Below are 17,743 nucleotides of genomic sequence, written 5' to 3'. Positions count from 1 at the left end.
GGGCGTGGCCGTCTGAATTCCTGAAACATTCACGTACAGTCCCAAAAGGAGGAAATACTGGATCCAGAAATAATTGGAAATCAAATGAGATGATCATTTGTTTGATAATGTTTATTTTTTTCAACAAAAAATAAACTATCATACAATTCGATTCTTACAGCTCAGACATCAACGGTATTTTTTATGTGCTTTTCAGAGCATATAGTATTTACTTGTATATTTAGTTTGGTGCAACTCTAGTCAGGTACCTGAAATACACATTTTAAAAAAATATTGCAGAATGAAACCTGAACAATGTTGCGTTACAGTTTTTGCTCGAGTACATTCTTCTATCTGTGTAGGTTTCTATGCTCACTGTCAGACTTTGATTACAATTGTACCTCATAGCTCCCACTCTGCGCTTGTATACTTGGTGCAAAAACAAATCCATGTTTGGACGGTGCATCCCATCCATCCATCCATCCATCCATCCATCCATCCATCCATCCATCCATCCATCCATCCATCCATCCATCCATCCATCCATCCATCCATCCATCCATCCATCCATCCATCCATCCATCCATCCATCCATCCATCCATCCATCCATCCATCCATTTTCTGAATCACTTCTCCTCACAATGTTGCGGGTGTGCTGAAGTCTATCTTAGCTGACATCTGGTAGTAGGTGGGGGACACCCTGAACTGGTTGCTAGCCAATTGCAGGGCACACATAGACAGACCATCCACAGACACGCTCAGATCTATGGGCAATATGTAGGCACGTGGGAGAACATGCAAAGGCAACATGCAAACCGTGCCGCCCACGTTGCATCCCATTTTTACAAAACATTATCTGCACACAATGCTATAATGCATAAGATTAGCTCCTATATTATTATTGTTGGATCATCTCTTCAAACAAGCAAACAAATAATAAATATTATAAATATACATTATCCAAAATCTCAATACATATGCAAACCACCATCAACGCAGAAATGTAACGCAGACATCACTGTCTCAGCTGTCTCATTTATAGCTTTATAAGCTTAATAATGTGAAAGAAACTTATTTCTAGAGATTTCAATCAAGACGTTTTTGAATTGAGAAAAAAAGTTTCAATCAATCCTAGACTCCCATTGCCAAGTCCCTCTTCGGGGGCCTCTCCACCCTCACGGTGCAGGGATCACATTCCAGCATCTTTCTGATCCAGTCATCATCCAACGCTCCCTCTATGAACTCCTCTACACTGATGACGGCTACAGGCAAAGCAAAGATGACACCAAAACAAGCAGATAACATACCAATGTTTGCAAATGTTTTCTTGCAAACGTAACAACAAGAGAGTGTGAAAATGTGGCGGCCCTCTTAGTTCCAGCTGATGAAAAGTCAGAATTGGATATTTTTCAACGTGCCTATCTGGCCACCCAACTTATTTCATTTGAGTTGTGCAGGTTAGAAGAAACGTTTTGAAACGGGTTTGTAGACTTTACAGTATATCCACAGTAAAAAGATTGGAAAATAAATGTTCTCACCATTTTTGTCTTTGTCTAATCTCAAAAACATCCGATCAGTGCATTCTTCAGCTGTTAGGGAATTTGGTTCATTTAAATCCACTGCTTCATTCATTTTGTAAACAGCCTGGGAACATATGGAGAACACAAAGCAGGTAATGTCAGGAATGACGCGTCAAACACAAACAGAAAACCCTCGTACAGACACACCTGCATAATGCCCAGCATCTCCTCCCTTATGATGGCACCATCTCCATCTTTGTCAAATAGCTTGAAGGACCAACGAAGCCTCTCCACTGCCGAGCCTTCAACGAGCATACTGATGGCCATGACGTACTCCCTGAAATCTACTAACCCATCCTGGAACAATAGATGCTCTTTTTTTATGACAGCTTTGTGCTCACGATTGTATTCAGGGTACATTTCTTACCTCATTTTTGTCCAGCGTGCGGAATATCTCTTCTGCATACTCAGCTGACTGCATGCCCACTGTTACATTACAGAAATGCCTTTGAAACTCGTGGAGAGTAATGAGTCCACTTGGGCATTTATGAATAAACATTCTGCCGCAAGACAAGGAAGATACATTTCCATTTAAGGGTAGAACAGTTTTCATTATTTGTCATGTAATGTTGACGTTTTAAAAAAATAACATCACAATCTAAAAAATGATGTCATAAAATATGTGTTTAGGTTTTAGAACCACTGTCATTTTTTCAGCTAAGAGATATGTACTGATTTGCAGGATTAAAATCGATTACATCAAAATTTGGCTAGAGTGTGAATAAGTTTAACTTTGGAATTGTTTGACATGAAGCAAGGAAATTCTATACAATAAATTAGGTGTCAAATTAATGAGGGGAAACACATCCGAGATTAATGCAGGTAGATTACGTGTGCTGGAAATCTTGACTAAATCCTGCAGATGAGTGCTCAGACGTAAATCAAATGATTTTGAAACACTTTTTCCACAGCACAACCCCCCCTAAAATGACTCACATTCATGGCTTCAGATAGTTTGATTTCCTCTTAAATAATTAATTTAAAATGTTACAAAAGATTTTAGTCATAAGGGAAGTGCTGCATTTTGTTAAGCGAAAAAAAGGCAAGCTGGTGGTAACACACTTTCTTACACTTTTAAATTCCTAATCATGTTATATACATTCAAAAGCACAAATGAAATAGACATTACCTGGACCATTCGTAGAGCTCAGTAATATTCTTTTCTTTCCAGTGAGACACACTTGCAGCCTGCCCCATTCTGTGGAGCAATCAATCTGAGTTGAGCCTTCACTTCTGCACAACAAACAAATCCCAGCTTAGCATTGCCTGACAGGAGTGCACCTGAAATTTACTCAAAGCTGATCACCCCAGTGGGTACGGTCAGACTTTTTAGAGATAGGATGGAGAAAAAAAAATCCTTACCACTATTCCAAACTGGCCAGATTTGTGAAGTGTACGACTACATTAAAACTTGTCCTCTGGATAGATGAATAAATACATTTGCAGGCCCCGATTTGAAGGTTTATATTTGCAAACAAACAAACAAACAAACAAACAAACAAACAAACAAACAAACAAACAAACAAACAAACAAACAAACAAACAAACAAACAAACAAACAAACCAGTATCGTTTCCTTTCAAAAGTTCAAAGTCCAGATGTCTGCATGTTCTCCCCGTGCAAGCATGGCTTTTCTCCGGGTACTTTGTTTCCTCCTACATTCTAAAAACATGCTTGGTTGGTGAATTGAGCACTCTAAATTCTTCATAGATTTGATTGTGAGTGTGAATGTTTGTTTGTCTCTGTGTGCTCTGCAATTGACTGGCAACCAGTTAAGGGTGGACGCTGCCTGCTACCCAGAGACCGCGGGGATAGGCTCTGGCATGCCCGTGACCCCCGTGGGGGTAAGCGTTACGGAAAATGGATGGATGGAACTACAAAGTAGAGCTGCATCTCGTGATTATTTTAATAATTGATTAATTTTGCAATTATTTGACACATTTATCTGATACACAATGTTATAAGTTACGCTTTATTGAAAATGCATTATCTCACATTCACAGTGTAGAAAAATGCGTAAATGTTTTATGATTCAGTCACAGATTTGGATGGAACAAGCCAGAAGTATTCAATGTATTTGTATTTCAATGTAAAAACAAAAATTTCAACACAAAGATGATCATGGATACATGGGGGACTACAAAAGTCTGAGAATATATACTATTGATAAGGTAAAATTCTGAGGAATTGGACTATTAAAAAAAGCTAACGATTAATTAATTGAAATTTGATACACAAAAATTACTCATTTGCTCATTGATTAGTTGACATTAGTTGGCCCAACATGATCCCATGGACATTTTAATTAACTAGAGTTAATTAAACTACCATTTATTAACAAGACTGCCTGGTGAGACATGCCACACTTGTTAATTGTAGCAGCAATATGCCATAGACAAATACAGTACAAGCTTCCTCTTGAGCCAAACACGAAAGGGTAATTAAACTCTGAATGGCAGGACGTGGCTGAAAACAGTATACCATGTTTTACAAATGTCAAATTTAAGCTTAAACTTCCTGTGCAGGGGTAGTCAGGTGTATGAATGCTCACACGCACCAGTCAATCATGACATCCTATAAAGAGCCATAAAGAGAAAAGAAAAACATCATCTCAAAACACGATATCTAAAATCTATGAGGTAAAACATGAACCCTTCCTGGACGGCGTCTCACTCACAAAAGAAGCTGAAGTGGAGCGTGACAAGAATGGGAAAATGTAGAGCTACAACAACCCGCATAATGTGTAGAAACTAACAAGCTTAACTAGCACCCGCGGAAAAACTGCCCGGCTCTCCAGGTAGTTAATGGTCAGGTAGTTAATACCAAAGCTGCGATCACGGCGTCTGCTTTATTCAAATCATGACATGCCAACACAGTGTCAAGTCAAATGCAGCTCTGCAATTAAACATCATACAAGTAGCCCTATTTTCAGTCAGCTGAGATGTCACACGTGAAAATAAAACAGATCGGCTTATTGCATGTTAAAGTGGAGATGTCCAAAGGCACTTTGGACAGAAGCAGGAGTGTCCACGAGTTCAGAATCTTAATCTGTGGGCCCCTTGTATTTCGAGCATACGACACATAATTATCCATCAATCATAAATAACTAATAATAAAACCTGCAACAGTCCCAATTGGATAGCAGTGGGAACAATGGCAGTAAGGATACATGGAATTATAATATATAGCACGGCTGGTACTCAGTCTTTCGCCGTGTTGGTTTCGGTGACTGAATTGTATACAAACACTATGGGTGAATTTCTAACAAACAGTGGCTTGCAAAAGTATTAGATAGTATATAAAAAGCCCCTTTGAACCTTTTGCCAAATCTCAGGTTTTAACAGATATATATTACATATACATATCTTTGTTGCAGGTGACATTGTGTCTAAGGAGGAGGAGTACTAGTTAACCAGTCTGTGGGAGTCAGAATTGTTAATGGTTGGCAGGGGATCAAATACTTATTTCCCTCAATGAAATGCAAATCTATTTATATCCTTTATATAATGTAGTTTTCTGCATTTTCTTTTCTATATACTGTCTCTCATTGTTAAAAAAAACATACCTTTAAAATTATAGACTGTTCCCAAAATTAGTTAGAGATCAAATGCGTATTTCCTCCACTATATCTATCTATCTATTTCTCTATATATACGTATACATATATAATACATATATATTATATATTTTTATTATATATATATATATATATTATATATATATATATGTATATATATATATATATATATATATATATATATATATATATATATATATATATATATATATATATATATATATATATATATATACACACACACACACATATATCTATATTTACATATATATGTATATATATATATACTATATATATACATATATATATATTTATACACACATAAATACATACACATAATCAAGCAGTGGAGCAAAATTCTAGGTATTCTAAACCCTTTTTTGTTTTTCACCAAACTGAAAGTGGGTCATGTAAAATAATTCAGCCCCCCTGAGTTCATACTTTGTAGAAGCAGCTTCGGCTACGATTACAGCTGCAAGTCTTTTGGGGGGTATATCTCTATCAGTTTTGCACATCGAGATACTAACATTTTTTTCAAATTTTCTCCCTTGCAAAACAGCTCCAAGTCAGGTAGATTGCATGGAGAGCATTTGTGAAGAGCAATTTTCAGACCTTTCCACAGATTCAGGTTTGGACTTTGACATTCTAACTGCATGTTTATTTGTGAACCATTCTATTGTAGATTTTGCTTTATGTTCTGGATCATTGTCTTGTTGGAAGATAAATCGCCATCTCTGTCTCAGCTCTTTTGCAAACCCCAACGAGTTTTCTTCCAGAATGATCCTGTATTTGGCTCCATCCATTTTCCCATCGATACTAACGGTGTTCCCTGTCCCTGCTGAAGAAACATGACCATGATGCTGCCTTCTCCATGTTTGACAGAGGACATGGAGTTTCGATGTCCAGTGTTACTCTCACGGGAAAAGTATCACATTTTGCCCCTCAAAAAAATCTATTATGGTCTCATTTGACGAGAGCACCTTTTTCCACCTTTTTTGTGTCTCCCTGGGGGTTTGGCAAACTTCCAATGGAACATTCATCCAGTGGGCATCATGGCTGCATCTCTGATAAGTGTTTTTCTTGTTTGGGCTAAACATTTAGAGGGACAGCCAGGTCTTGATAGGTTTGCAGTACGATACTCTGTCCATTTCAATGTTTGATCGAACAGACAGGTGGCAACATATAACAATTTCAAGGGGGCTGAATAATTTCATAAGCCACTGCATCTCATCCTTCACAAAGCACTTAAATACAAAAGGCCTTCATTAGCACACATACACAAAATGTCTAACAGGGTAACAGATGATCTTACAATGTGTTAATTTTTTTGATGATGAATAATACAACTTTTTGAAATGCACCCTAATATAAACACAAAAGTCTTGAGACATACTACTCTATCAAAGAGCTGGTTTAGTTCTGCCTTCATTGACATAATTCATCTCGACTTTTTTTACGACTGGACACGTTCCACTTTATGGTAAACATTGGGGGGGAAGACCCAATTCTGTTCCCACACAATTTGCACCAATGTTTGCAGCAAGGTTCATAAATGCATGCCTGGGTGAGTTTTGCGAGGAAGTATGAGGCCTGGCCCTACAAAGCCATTAAACACAACTGTGATAAAACACAACAGTGACTCTAAAATAGGGAGCTTTCCCAGAGTAGTTCAAAATATTACCGCTGCAAAGGGGCTGACATACATATTTGTAATGAGCAGGTGTCCAAATACTTTTGTCACAATAATGTGTCTGCTTATTTTTAGTGTGTAGTAGTTTGAGACAACTCCAACCCATGAAAGGCTAACTGGTTCAACAGTTCTATCCCACACAAGCCTTCCTGTGTAGTGTGTTGCGTGCAAGGACAACTGTGGACTAAACATGAGGTAACGCCGACTGAAAGACTCTCATTCAAATGTCAGATTAAAGTACAGCAACAGAAATGTACGTGTATCATAAACATTGGTGGAATGCATGATGACTAGTACGTAAAATAATCCCTTAAATCTCTGAATAGATGACTGCCACTGATAAAAACCTTATTATAAATCAGACCAAAAGTAAGAACACAGTTGCACATGTGAACAAAACAATGACACGTTTCAAGTTTAAGTATGTAAGGGAATAATGTAAATTGTTAAATACTGCTACAGCTGCTAAGAACTGCGTGACTTTACGTTAATAGTGGGTGGCTATTTTTCACCCCCCATCAGTCCTGAGTATTCACCTTTTATACTATCACACTTGAAAAATAAACTATATCATAGCTTTCGTAAGACAGATATGAGGTGATTGCTGAGCCATTGTCTCTTAATGTCTATTTAAGTGGTATTATGAATTGCACATGCAGGTAATGCAATGTTCATAAACCAACAGGGACAAAAACGTGCTCTGAGGCAAAAGTGGGAAGGGGGAGGTTCACCAACAGGAGTAGAATTGCTCCTTTTTCATCAGAGTTCAATGGAACACAAAAAAGGGAGGGAGGGGGGGCAGTTCAGTGCATTTTTTGCATCACTCTCATCCTGTGTTCAAGTGTAGGTGGAAAACATAAGAAGAACTCCCAAACCACTGTTTGTCTCAACAATGTTCTTAATGGCAACAGATTTGCCTCAGTCACTATTAAGCAGTCAATTATCATTTTTCCATGGCAGGCAGTTTGCAGTAAGGTTTTGGAGGTACGTGTAGATTCTCCCGAGAAAAGCCAGTGTTCCTTATCTTTGGCGACACAGTTGCCTATTAAGAAGAGTCGTTCACATAGCTTATAGTAGGATTGATTCATGAATCAAACAGCCTGACACAGTATTTTTGTCACTGTCTCGGCTTTCAACTGCGGATTCTATAAGGACCAGTGCATCTCTTCAAAGTCCTCGCCTTCACCCAAGTTGGAGTCTGTCTCCAGGAGTCTCATGATCACTGCCATCGCTGCTTCGTCATTACTAAGACTGCCAAGGCCCGGTTCAACCATGCTGTCCAGGTCTAGCTGTGAGCTGTCCTCTGTGGTGGGTTCAGAGAGAGAACAAAGTTATGGACGTGTAAAGAAAATTGGATTGGAAACAACATAACTGAGGGAGATACCAACAAATGTTAACCCTTTAGTAGACAAGAGAACGAACAAGCACATGCACGGACACCATTTAAATGACGGCAGAGGAAAATAATTATGGAATGTACCCATTAGTGTCTCCCTTCCAGGAATAAGCGCCTCCTGAAGCTCATCTTCTGAGTTGGACTTTTCTGGCATCTCCTCCTCTGTCACATCCCCATTTGGCACCTGGACAGCAAAATACATGGTGGTGAAATGAAACTGTGGGGGCTAAATATAACTTGGCAAGGTAGATGGTAACACACGCTATTAACAGAACCGCTCATTCAATAGCATGAGAACATGTGTTTAAAAATCTTCTCTACGTCAACACCACAAGACATTTGTCTCAGTTAAAGTAGGTCCAATTTTTATGCAAAATTAAGGAACAGGGGCGCACTTAAAAGGTAAAGAATGTATATTAAACATGCTGGAACCAATAAATGAACAAAAAAAAAAATCTTTTTTATCTTGAGATTATTTACATTTTAAAATGCCAAGCCATAACGCCACAGTTGTTTTGATTGAAATATTCATAATTCAAAAGCCGAAACCTGAAACATTGTTTTTTTTTGGTTCATTTAAAAAATATCCAATTCATGAAATTTTGATGGCAGCAATGCTTTTATTAAGGAACTACTAAAAGGTATTTTCAAACAGACTTTGAATAAAGAGTTTGAAATTCACTCACATTGTTGTTGACTTGGTGATGAGTCGTGGTGAGTGGAGATTTGTCCAGTGGCAGACTAAATGGGCTCACATTACCACTGGAGGGTGATGAGTTCATTCTAAAACGGCACAGAAAATGAACTTAAATTATATCAGGACATTTCTGACAACGCAAGTTTACAAAAAATAAGGAGGGAGAGGTAAAGTAGATCACAATTATTCCTCACCTATTAAAGTCAAGCAGCTCATTGGCAATCTGAGTCCCAATGGTTCCAGCGTATATCATCGTACCAGGTTTGGTAGAGATGCCTGGTATTATTGGAAGAGATTTCTTTCCATCTTCTAAAATAAATGAGCGGGAACAGTAGATGTACCTTTACCATACTTACTTCCAGGACTCAAGTTATTTTACAACACCATACAATGAGTACTTTTTAAGTCATTTTAACTGACCTGCTACAGCCTGAGAAGACTCTTCAGTCTTGTTCCCTGACCGACTTGTTCGACTGTGATCATTCCTGTGGTGAGAGAAAGGGAGAGCGCTGATGAAATAGCTCCCTACATTTAGCCGATAAAAATGAACCCGTGAAGCTTCTACTTACGATATGACTGTATTTGTTGACACGATGTATTCAACTTCTTTGGTCCATGGGTTTACAAAACTAAACCACTGACTTTGCAGCGTGACAAAAGAGCCATATTTTGTTTTAAACTTATAGCGGTTCGTGTCTATTTTCTCCTTACTTCGTAGCACTGTAAGATGGACACGCAGCAAAAAAGGAATTGTGTTGATATGGCTCTCACCCATTTAGGCAGAGGGATTGACTGTCAAGAAATTTAACTTACCTTTTCGATGACGGTCAGCTAAATGCGCTAAATCGTCTTGATGGAAGTACTCGTAGCATGAAGTACCAAGCAATTCTTGGGGAAGGTAGCCAAGAATGGTTGTTGCTCTGCAAAGAGTCACCAATAATTAGAACAAAACATTTGGGAGTAATAGCAGTGAAAATTAATGTGTAAAAGCTATGAAATATGACTCAAATATCCTACATGATTACATTACCAACATTTGGCACTAAAGACTTTGAAAATAGCTCATTTGGAACATGGATAATCATGATATAGAACAGGGGTGTCAATTTTTTTTTTCGTGGGTCGCATTGTAGTCATAGCTTCTTTCAGAGGGCCATTATGACAGTCAACCCAAATAAATGTATGAGCACCTCATATTATATACAGTAAAAGCTACAAAACAAACTGATAAATAACTCATTTTCAAATCAGACGAGTAAAAACTGGTCACATATTTAAAAAAAAAAGATATTAAAAGTGAAGACAATTTTCAATTCTAATAATGACATGAATTTAATGCACAATTTGTCTTCGCGGGCCACATAAAATGATGTGGCGGGCCGTATCTGCCCCCCCGGGCCTTGAGTTTGACACCTGTGATATAGAATCATAAAATTATATAATAAATTTGATATACAATACAATAAATTCCCCAAATGTTTTTCACAGAAAGTTTGGAAAGAATTGAAGCAGTGAAATTCCAGTTTACCTTTGATCAACAAAGGTAAACTTGCCATCCATGGTATAGCGTGTGACGAACTCTGTGGGTTTGACCCGGAAAGCTCCATTAACTTGCGGGGACGAGTTGGAGTGGATGCGCCCCACGGCGACCAGACAGCTGAAGTGAGAGCTATCCTGCTTATCTGCGTCGCACTGGCCCTCAGCTTCCAGCTGACTGGAGTGCCAGCTACGCATGTAGCCTGTACAGTGGACTGTGCAGTATTTCTGCGACTCTAAGTACACACAGATACAGACCAAATTGAAGTAGTACGTTGGGATATTTTTGCAGATGTACTGCACTTAATACAGTGAAACCGCTATTTACGAATTTGTCCCGTGATCGTAGGTCAAAAGGTTCGCAAGCAGAAGGGATTTTTCCCATAAGAACTTTACCTTGAAAGACGTAGACAGCTTGCTCTAGTCTAGGAGTAGACGCTTGAGAGACAGTAGGCTGTGGGAGATGGCGAGTGGGAGAATCCATGCACGTATGCTTAATTTCTACATTTGCTACATCCTCTTCTGACTACCCTCACATCTTTTTGCTTAGGAGACATGATTGACTGTGGATGAACTTATGCTAACACGCGGGTAAGGTAGGGTAGAGACACACGTCACCCGACATGCTCTGACAGTCGCTCACAGGTTGGTTCGAAATGGAGGCAAAAAAGTTTTGAGACTCCGGTTCGTAACTCGAAATGTTCGTAAGTAGAGGTTTCGCAGAACTTCAAAAGCAAAGAGGCAACATAAGGCAAATGGATTCACAGAATCACTTGACTACCTTTCTTTTTGGACGTGCTGGCTTGCAATTCCTTCTCCTCAACTTTGAGGTTTTTGTTGCACTTCATGCGACAGAAGAAGGAGCGCCGTGCACCTGAACACAATCGTGCTGCGCCCACTGGAAGGTCAGCCTGCACCTGCAAACCAGCTGGAGATACGACAGTATCACAAATGTTCTCACGCGAACGCACACACTTAGGTAACAAAAATAATTGTTTTACTTTTTGCATCTATTAGCCGTTCCCGTGGGTACAGTTCAGAGGCCGACAGCTGCTCCTTTACTTTGCCTATGTCTTTAGGGTGGACGTAATCAAAGAAGCTCTGTCCAATCAGTTCCACCTAGAGGGAAGAACCAAAATGTGTCAACCTGACCTACAATGGTGACCAAGAAGTCAGAACCATAGTTTTAATTATTAACAGGGTATGGTGATAAGAGATGTCACACCCCAGAACACACCACTAAATGGAAGTCAAGAATTCATTTTACACACAGACCATGGACTACGTTATGACAACTTGCACAATATGATACCCAATGTGGGAGTTCAATTATTCTTTCTGCCTACAAAAATGTATATTTTGTCAATTATTAATTGGGCAAGACGTTTATTATTGATGTAGTAGTTTGCAGGCTTGTAGTACTGCATCGTCAAAATGGAGCACACACGATACAATTGTTTGATAAAGCCCTTGTATTGAATATCTGCATTCTTGTGGTTGATGATGTGTACTCCGTTTTTAGGTGTGTCCTATTAAGTGTGTCAGGAGATGCTGCAGGTAGAGTAAAAATAAAAACAAACAAAACAAATAAAACAAAAACAAGTGTTACCCGACTATAATTTAATATCTTCGTGATGGACTCAGAGACAAAAACAATTTTCCCACGATCACAGCCGACTACAAACAGGAACCCATCCGCAGCCTGCCGACAACAAAAAAGAGAAAATCTGAAGAGTACGGTGCGCCACTGTGAGAACATGGTCAAGACACCGTCACGTTACCAGAGAGACTACACATACATATGAAAAGCCACCAAATTAGAATTAGTGGTGCTCCGATCATCAGCCAGTGATTGTGAAGGGCTAATTTTCCTGAAAAAGTACATGATCAGCATATCGATCAATGCAAAACCCGGCCACTCACATTCATCTGAAGCCAAAATCGTGATTATTAAAATGTGATTAATTGAGGAGCCCTAATACACGTGTTGCAGTGCAAAGATTTTGTGACTTAAGAATGTGCGGTGATCAGGATCGGAATCAGTTGAGCTCACTGGTGGATGATCGATAAAACCCTGATCGGAACACCCCTAATTAGAATAAAGCATGGCAGGTTAGTGCAAATGAAGTCAGATGGCTACCTTTAAGATAAGGTGTTGGAGCTCCTCATCAGGCAAGAATGACGGTTTATAGTTGGTGTCAGAAAAAGAGCTTGCAGAACCTGGAGTGTGGGAGAATTCAAAACCATTTGAAAATAAGTGAATCATGCTGCTTAATTCTGATTCCACAAACACAATATTAATCAGAATGCAGTGTTTTGACAAGTGGGTGCTCACACAATTTATTCTAAAGAAAATTTGTGGACTGACTTTGCCTTTAAAAAAATACTTAAAATATACAGTCTATCACAATTTTTCACATATTACAAGTAGATCTGTAATGGAGAATATCTACCACATTAAAAGGGCTCCACTGTAAATCCTATTCCTAGATTTCACATTTCATTCTCTTAATGTTATGGGAATACGAATAAGTTGTGAAAACAATACGAGACATCCCAAAACACATTCCAAATATAATTCATCTATATTTATAGGGAGAATCAAAGTGATGATTCATTCCGAGTAATATCTGGTACCTCTGAGGGATTTGAGGTGCTGAACGGCCATTCTGAGCACAGTGAGTTTGTCCAGCTTCCGAGACATTGGGTTACAAGTTGGAATCAAGTCTGACAGCTTGTCAATGAGCGTGTTCATTTTGTCCCGCCTTCGTTTTTCTATTTGGCTGTGTGGCTCCCTGCATAGACAAACAATGATGTTTTCAGCATATTCCACATTTGTTTGGGATGTGTGGTGTTTATTACCTGAAACATTTCATTTTGGCATGTTGATCCTCTCCATCTGTGCTGTAGAGAAAAAAAAACAACTTTCAATTTGACATTATATTATTATAAAATAGTGTAAAAAACAACTGTAAAATGCAGACCACACCTCAGTATTTAGTATAGCACACACAATATTTTGATTAAATTATTTTGAAAAGTTTCCAACAAAGTGGACATTTTATACATTTCTTGATTTGAAGGGAGCAGCGGGGTTGTTTTTAGCTACCAATATTGGAATCAGTTATCGGTCGGGCTCTAGTGTACGTTTCCCAGATAGATAGGTTCAGTCCAAAAACGTGCACTCGCACGTGAACACCTACTCGTTTTGATCCTCTTCCATATCTGCATTGAGGATGGGGGTCAATCTTGTTTCCCTAAGAAGATGAAGAAACAGAGACAATAGGTATCATCGGTATAGGTATCATTTTATTCATTTGTGTTTACTTAAAGAAACAAAATTGATAACATACTGTGTGTAGTCTTACTTACTGGTTGTCCACACTTCCCTTTCGCTTCCGGGGCATTTCCATGCTCAAAGACATGCCAACCATCGAGGATGGATTCATCAGGCTGGGTAGAGGGATGCAGTTCATTTGGTTTTCCTCAACCAGCACATCATCTAGGAGAGAAAAAACAGAGCAAGCTGCAGGTGGATGGAAATGCTGCATGCACGGGAGCTCCCAGAAGTTGAATGTTTCTAGGTGTAGAAAACTTCAAATTTCAAACCTCTGTCATCTTTGTAATATTTTGGGAAATCTCAATACAGTTGAAGCTCGATTTTACACGGATTTCGGGGTCCATAATTTGGGAATAGAGCCATGTTTAGAGGTTTCCTCCAGCCACTAGAAGGCACTGGGCTATTAGTTATGGTGTACAATCTCTCACTTTGTCACCCTTACCAGCATTTATTTCCCGGTTATTTTTATTTATGACAACACCAACTTTATTATTTTACGTATATAGTTATGTCTGGCACTGCTCCACTATGTGTCTGTTGTCTTGGTTTCTGTCTGTGTGCTCGCCCCTCCCCTCCTGTGTGCCCATGATCAATGTGATTATTGCCACCTGCCTCTCGTTACCTGTCGTGTATATAAGTCCTGTCTGTCTGCCCCTCACTCCTGGTCGGATCATTGGTTGTGGTCGTTCGGTGTTGGATTTATGTTGTGTGTTCATGTCATGATGTCTTTTTGGTTCCTGTTCCTGTCATTGGTAATGTCACCCTGTCTTTTTGCTTCACGTCTTTTTGGTCAGTCTCGTTGTTAGGTTTTGTTAAGTCATGTCAGTTGCCGAGTCTGTTAGTTTGCCTTTTTTGAGTTCACCAATAAACCCTGGTCCAAGCTGCACTTGGTCGTCCTGCTCCATGCTCCACCCGACCGGGACAGTTGCGACATCTTGTCAAACAACTTTAAATTAGTCACGGAAATTAAATCACTGACGCTAAGGATGTGTGTTGTTTTCCAAATGCTATAGAGTTAGTGCTCACAGTTAAAAAGAAAATGTATGTATTTACGATGAAAAAAATTGGGGTCCATGACTAAACCGTGTTAGACAGAAAGTCAAGTCAAATCAAACCAAACCACAAAGAGTCGAGCTTCAGCTGTATTATAGTAATGCAATATATATCGACTACACATACTGGGGAATACAGGGGTGACATTGATGACAGGGTAGAGATCAATAAGATTCAATGTTTAAAAAAAATACTTCTATTGTGTTCATTTTCCATAGTTTAACAGTAAGAGGATAATTTATTAGGCAACGAACCAGGGGTTGTCTCTACTCATAAATCTCCATCTGAAAATAGTGGAAATCGTGGCTTGCCAAGTGTTCAAAGAAAAGCTTGCATGCGAGAATATTATTGGACACAGATGTCGATGAGTGAATGCAGGCACTGCCAGCGGGATACTAAAGCTTAGCTTCAGTGGTTGAGGCGCTCACAGGCTACACATGACACTATACATACACTAGCCTGCACCTCTTCAACACAGATGACTCTTTCACCCCAAAGCCATCCATCCAGCAATCTTCTATGGCAGAGATTTCCAAAGTGTGGGGTATCTATCACAAATTGTATAGTGGGAGTAGGTTCAGGAACTTTGGAGGCAGAGGCTGCAGTGGTAAACAAAATTGTTACGATGATTGTGATGCTAAAATAGTTTTGACATACTATAGTTAATGTTTAAATGTCAGATATTAATATTACATACCCCTAATAATCTATTGTCCTTTCTTCAAATGCGTCTAAAATGTCAATATTAAGAGGTTCGGTTTTCTAAAATATTTGTTCATACAGTCTTCATACATGTTAAGATTTTATGACATTGCAATCGAGTACAATAAACGTCACATAAGGACTTGTTTCAATGTTACTGGATCACCCTCCCCCAAATAAATGCATGTATTTGGCAAGCCACTAAGGCTCAAATAAGAGAACGGCACGAGATAAACCGAATGCAGGAGGAATCCATGACCTCTATTTTTAGCTCTTTTCCACGCTGTGACCCAAATAGTAATTAAAAGATCATCTGCTTGATAGGTTATAGAAATGATTGGGCATCCCTACATGCATAATCCTGGTCTCTACATTGATAGCTCATTAACATGAACATCTGCTTTACTGAAGTCATATTTTTATTTGTTAGTTTATACAAAAATCCTCAGTGTATTGACTCGCAGTGCAGCGACTGATCCAATCAACTATTTTTTTTTTATGGTCGTTGAATTGTTTAGATACCCTGTTTTATTTAAAATTATCCATATACTCAAAATTACAGCCTCCCAAGCAAAAAATATTCTTAGATTTTTGTAGTCTTGAATGCAGACTGATTATGTTTGTTTTTTTTTGTTATGTTTCTGAATACAGGGATATAAATTAAAATCACTGAAAAAAATCTGATACATCAACAAAATTAGGAATGAACGAGAGTCGATACCAAATATCAGTGCCGATACCACTTTTATTGTAAGGTATAAATTTAAAATGCGATTTAAATTCTTTATACCCTTATATTAGTGCATGTCAAAATATGCCTTAAGTGCATTCTGTACAAGATAAAAACAAATCTGTTGGGCTGTCACAAAATGATGTGAGACCCTAGCGTGTAAAATTGACAGTGAATACATTTTTGACATGCAGGTATGTCCAGCTGCGATATGAAACGGAAGTATGATTTTTCATGAATTTTAATCACAAAGTGTTGGGGGTTTGCTAACTTTAAACTGGCCGCCTTAACGTGATATATTGATCATTTGATTCGATGGTGTGCATACGTATAATAAATATGAAGTCAGCATGAGTGGTATTTAAAAGACAACATCCAGTCCGAACATGGGGGAAAAAATCTCGAACGGGTACTTTTGAGATCCGATAAACAGGCCTTGCTACAATGCTAGGCTAACATTCATTTGATTTTCCTCGTCTTTCAGAAGGCTGCAGGCAACCTCTCGCTTTCATTTCAAATGGAATTATGACAGATCGACACGGTCTTGCGAAGCAGAAGTGTCTACAAATGTGAAAGATAGTAACGCGTTGCATAAAGAGTCGAAAGGGTGACTTTGCTCTACTGATCTACTGACCTACTTTTGGAATCAGCGCAAACTTACGGTCACCGTTGCGGAATAAACAAGCGGAACGACAACGCTTATTACGCTCGCCAGAAAAATCCCTACGCGACACGTTGAGCCTGCACGCAGCAAACAATCAAATTAGGGAGAATTGCATTAAATTATTGAATAACCTCTTGCTTCGTCGTCCGTTGTGTCACCGCCGCCGGCGGCAGTATGCTTGGCCGCCGCCATGGCTGAAGCCCGTGCGCTGGGGCCCACGACTCCACGGCATAGATCAGGCGCTCGAATTGCGTCGGAGATCGCCTTTTGTCTTTACCAAGACGAGGAGTTAAATAAACAAAGAAAGACACATTGTTTGCAGCTGTCCTGCTTTTATACGATGAATACAGAGAAATCGTCTCGGAAAAGCGAGCGCGGAAGAGATGGCACTTGTCTCCTCCTACCGGATCACCACCGTATTTCCCTCCTGTCACGCCATTCTCCAACACTCAAAGTCATTGTTTGTCATGACTGAAGTAATAAATTTAATTAAAGTCAAACTAGTGTATTTTATAGCACCGTTATAGTAGGAGAAGGATGAACTATATCCCTATGAACGAGATTTCTTCATGGAGACAGCCATAACAATGTACACTGCGAATATAGTATTTCTTTCAAAACACTTCATAAAACTGTAATGTTTCAACTTGCAATAATTGATTGATCGCCTAACTGACTGCGTTCAGTTCCCAAGTACTAACGCTGTAATACATGTCAATATGATTGTAAACAGTCGCAGCAACGTCCGGCGCGGGGGCCAAATCCGGCCCGCCCACCTTCCCTGACCGGCCCGCCCAC

General features: G+C 39.1%; 2 protein-coding genes across 4 annotated transcripts; both read right to left on the bottom strand.

The window, feature by feature from the left end:
- Window positions 1–92: 92 nt before the first annotated feature.
- Window positions 93–2,787, bottom strand: si:ch211-245j22.3 (uncharacterized protein LOC563798 homolog). The gene is made up of 5 exons (XM_049722296.1): window positions 2,690–2,787; window positions 1,928–2,060; window positions 1,708–1,857; window positions 1,519–1,624; window positions 93–1,242 (listed from the first exon to the last, which is right to left on the bottom strand). The coding sequence occupies exons 1-5, from the start codon at window positions 2,755–2,757 to the stop codon at window positions 1,112–1,114; spliced, it is 588 nt and encodes a 195-aa protein (XP_049578253.1). The 5' UTR covers window positions 2,758–2,787; the 3' UTR covers window positions 93–1,111.
- A 2,986-nt stretch (window positions 2,788–5,773) lies between these two features.
- Window positions 5,774–17,368, bottom strand: bmal2 (basic helix-loop-helix ARNT like 2). Of its 3 annotated transcripts, none has more exons than XM_049722850.2 (18): window positions 17,077–17,368; window positions 15,303–15,448; window positions 13,829–13,958; window positions 13,660–13,713; window positions 13,319–13,360; window positions 13,094–13,251; window positions 12,597–12,676; window positions 12,066–12,158; window positions 11,458–11,575; window positions 11,238–11,384; window positions 10,449–10,692; window positions 9,734–9,840; window positions 9,490–9,640; window positions 9,341–9,405; window positions 9,115–9,229; window positions 8,910–9,006; window positions 8,308–8,407; window positions 5,774–8,130 (listed from the first exon to the last, which is right to left on the bottom strand). In XM_049722850.2, the coding sequence occupies exons 3-18, from the start codon at window positions 13,930–13,932 to the stop codon at window positions 7,973–7,975; spliced, it is 1,833 nt and encodes a 610-aa protein (XP_049578807.1). In that variant the 5' UTR covers window positions 13,933–13,958; window positions 15,303–15,448; window positions 17,077–17,368; the 3' UTR covers window positions 5,774–7,972. The 3 variants fall into 3 exon arrangements, with proteins under 3 accessions (XP_049578807.1, XP_049578808.1, XP_049578806.1); XM_049722851.2 differs by having other exon boundaries at window positions 15,315–15,448; XM_049722849.2 differs by lacking the exon at window positions 15,303–15,448.
- Between the last annotated feature and the right edge of the window lie 375 nt (window positions 17,369–17,743).

Source organism: Syngnathus scovelli, chromosome 6 (assembly GCF_024217435.2).
Source record: "Syngnathus scovelli strain Florida chromosome 6, RoL_Ssco_1.2, whole genome shotgun sequence".
NCBI classification, from domain to species: Eukaryota; Metazoa; Chordata; class Actinopteri; order Syngnathiformes; family Syngnathidae; genus Syngnathus; species Syngnathus scovelli.
Note: the sequence above shows the minus strand (reverse complement) of the source record. Positions and strands in the feature narration are given on the sequence as shown.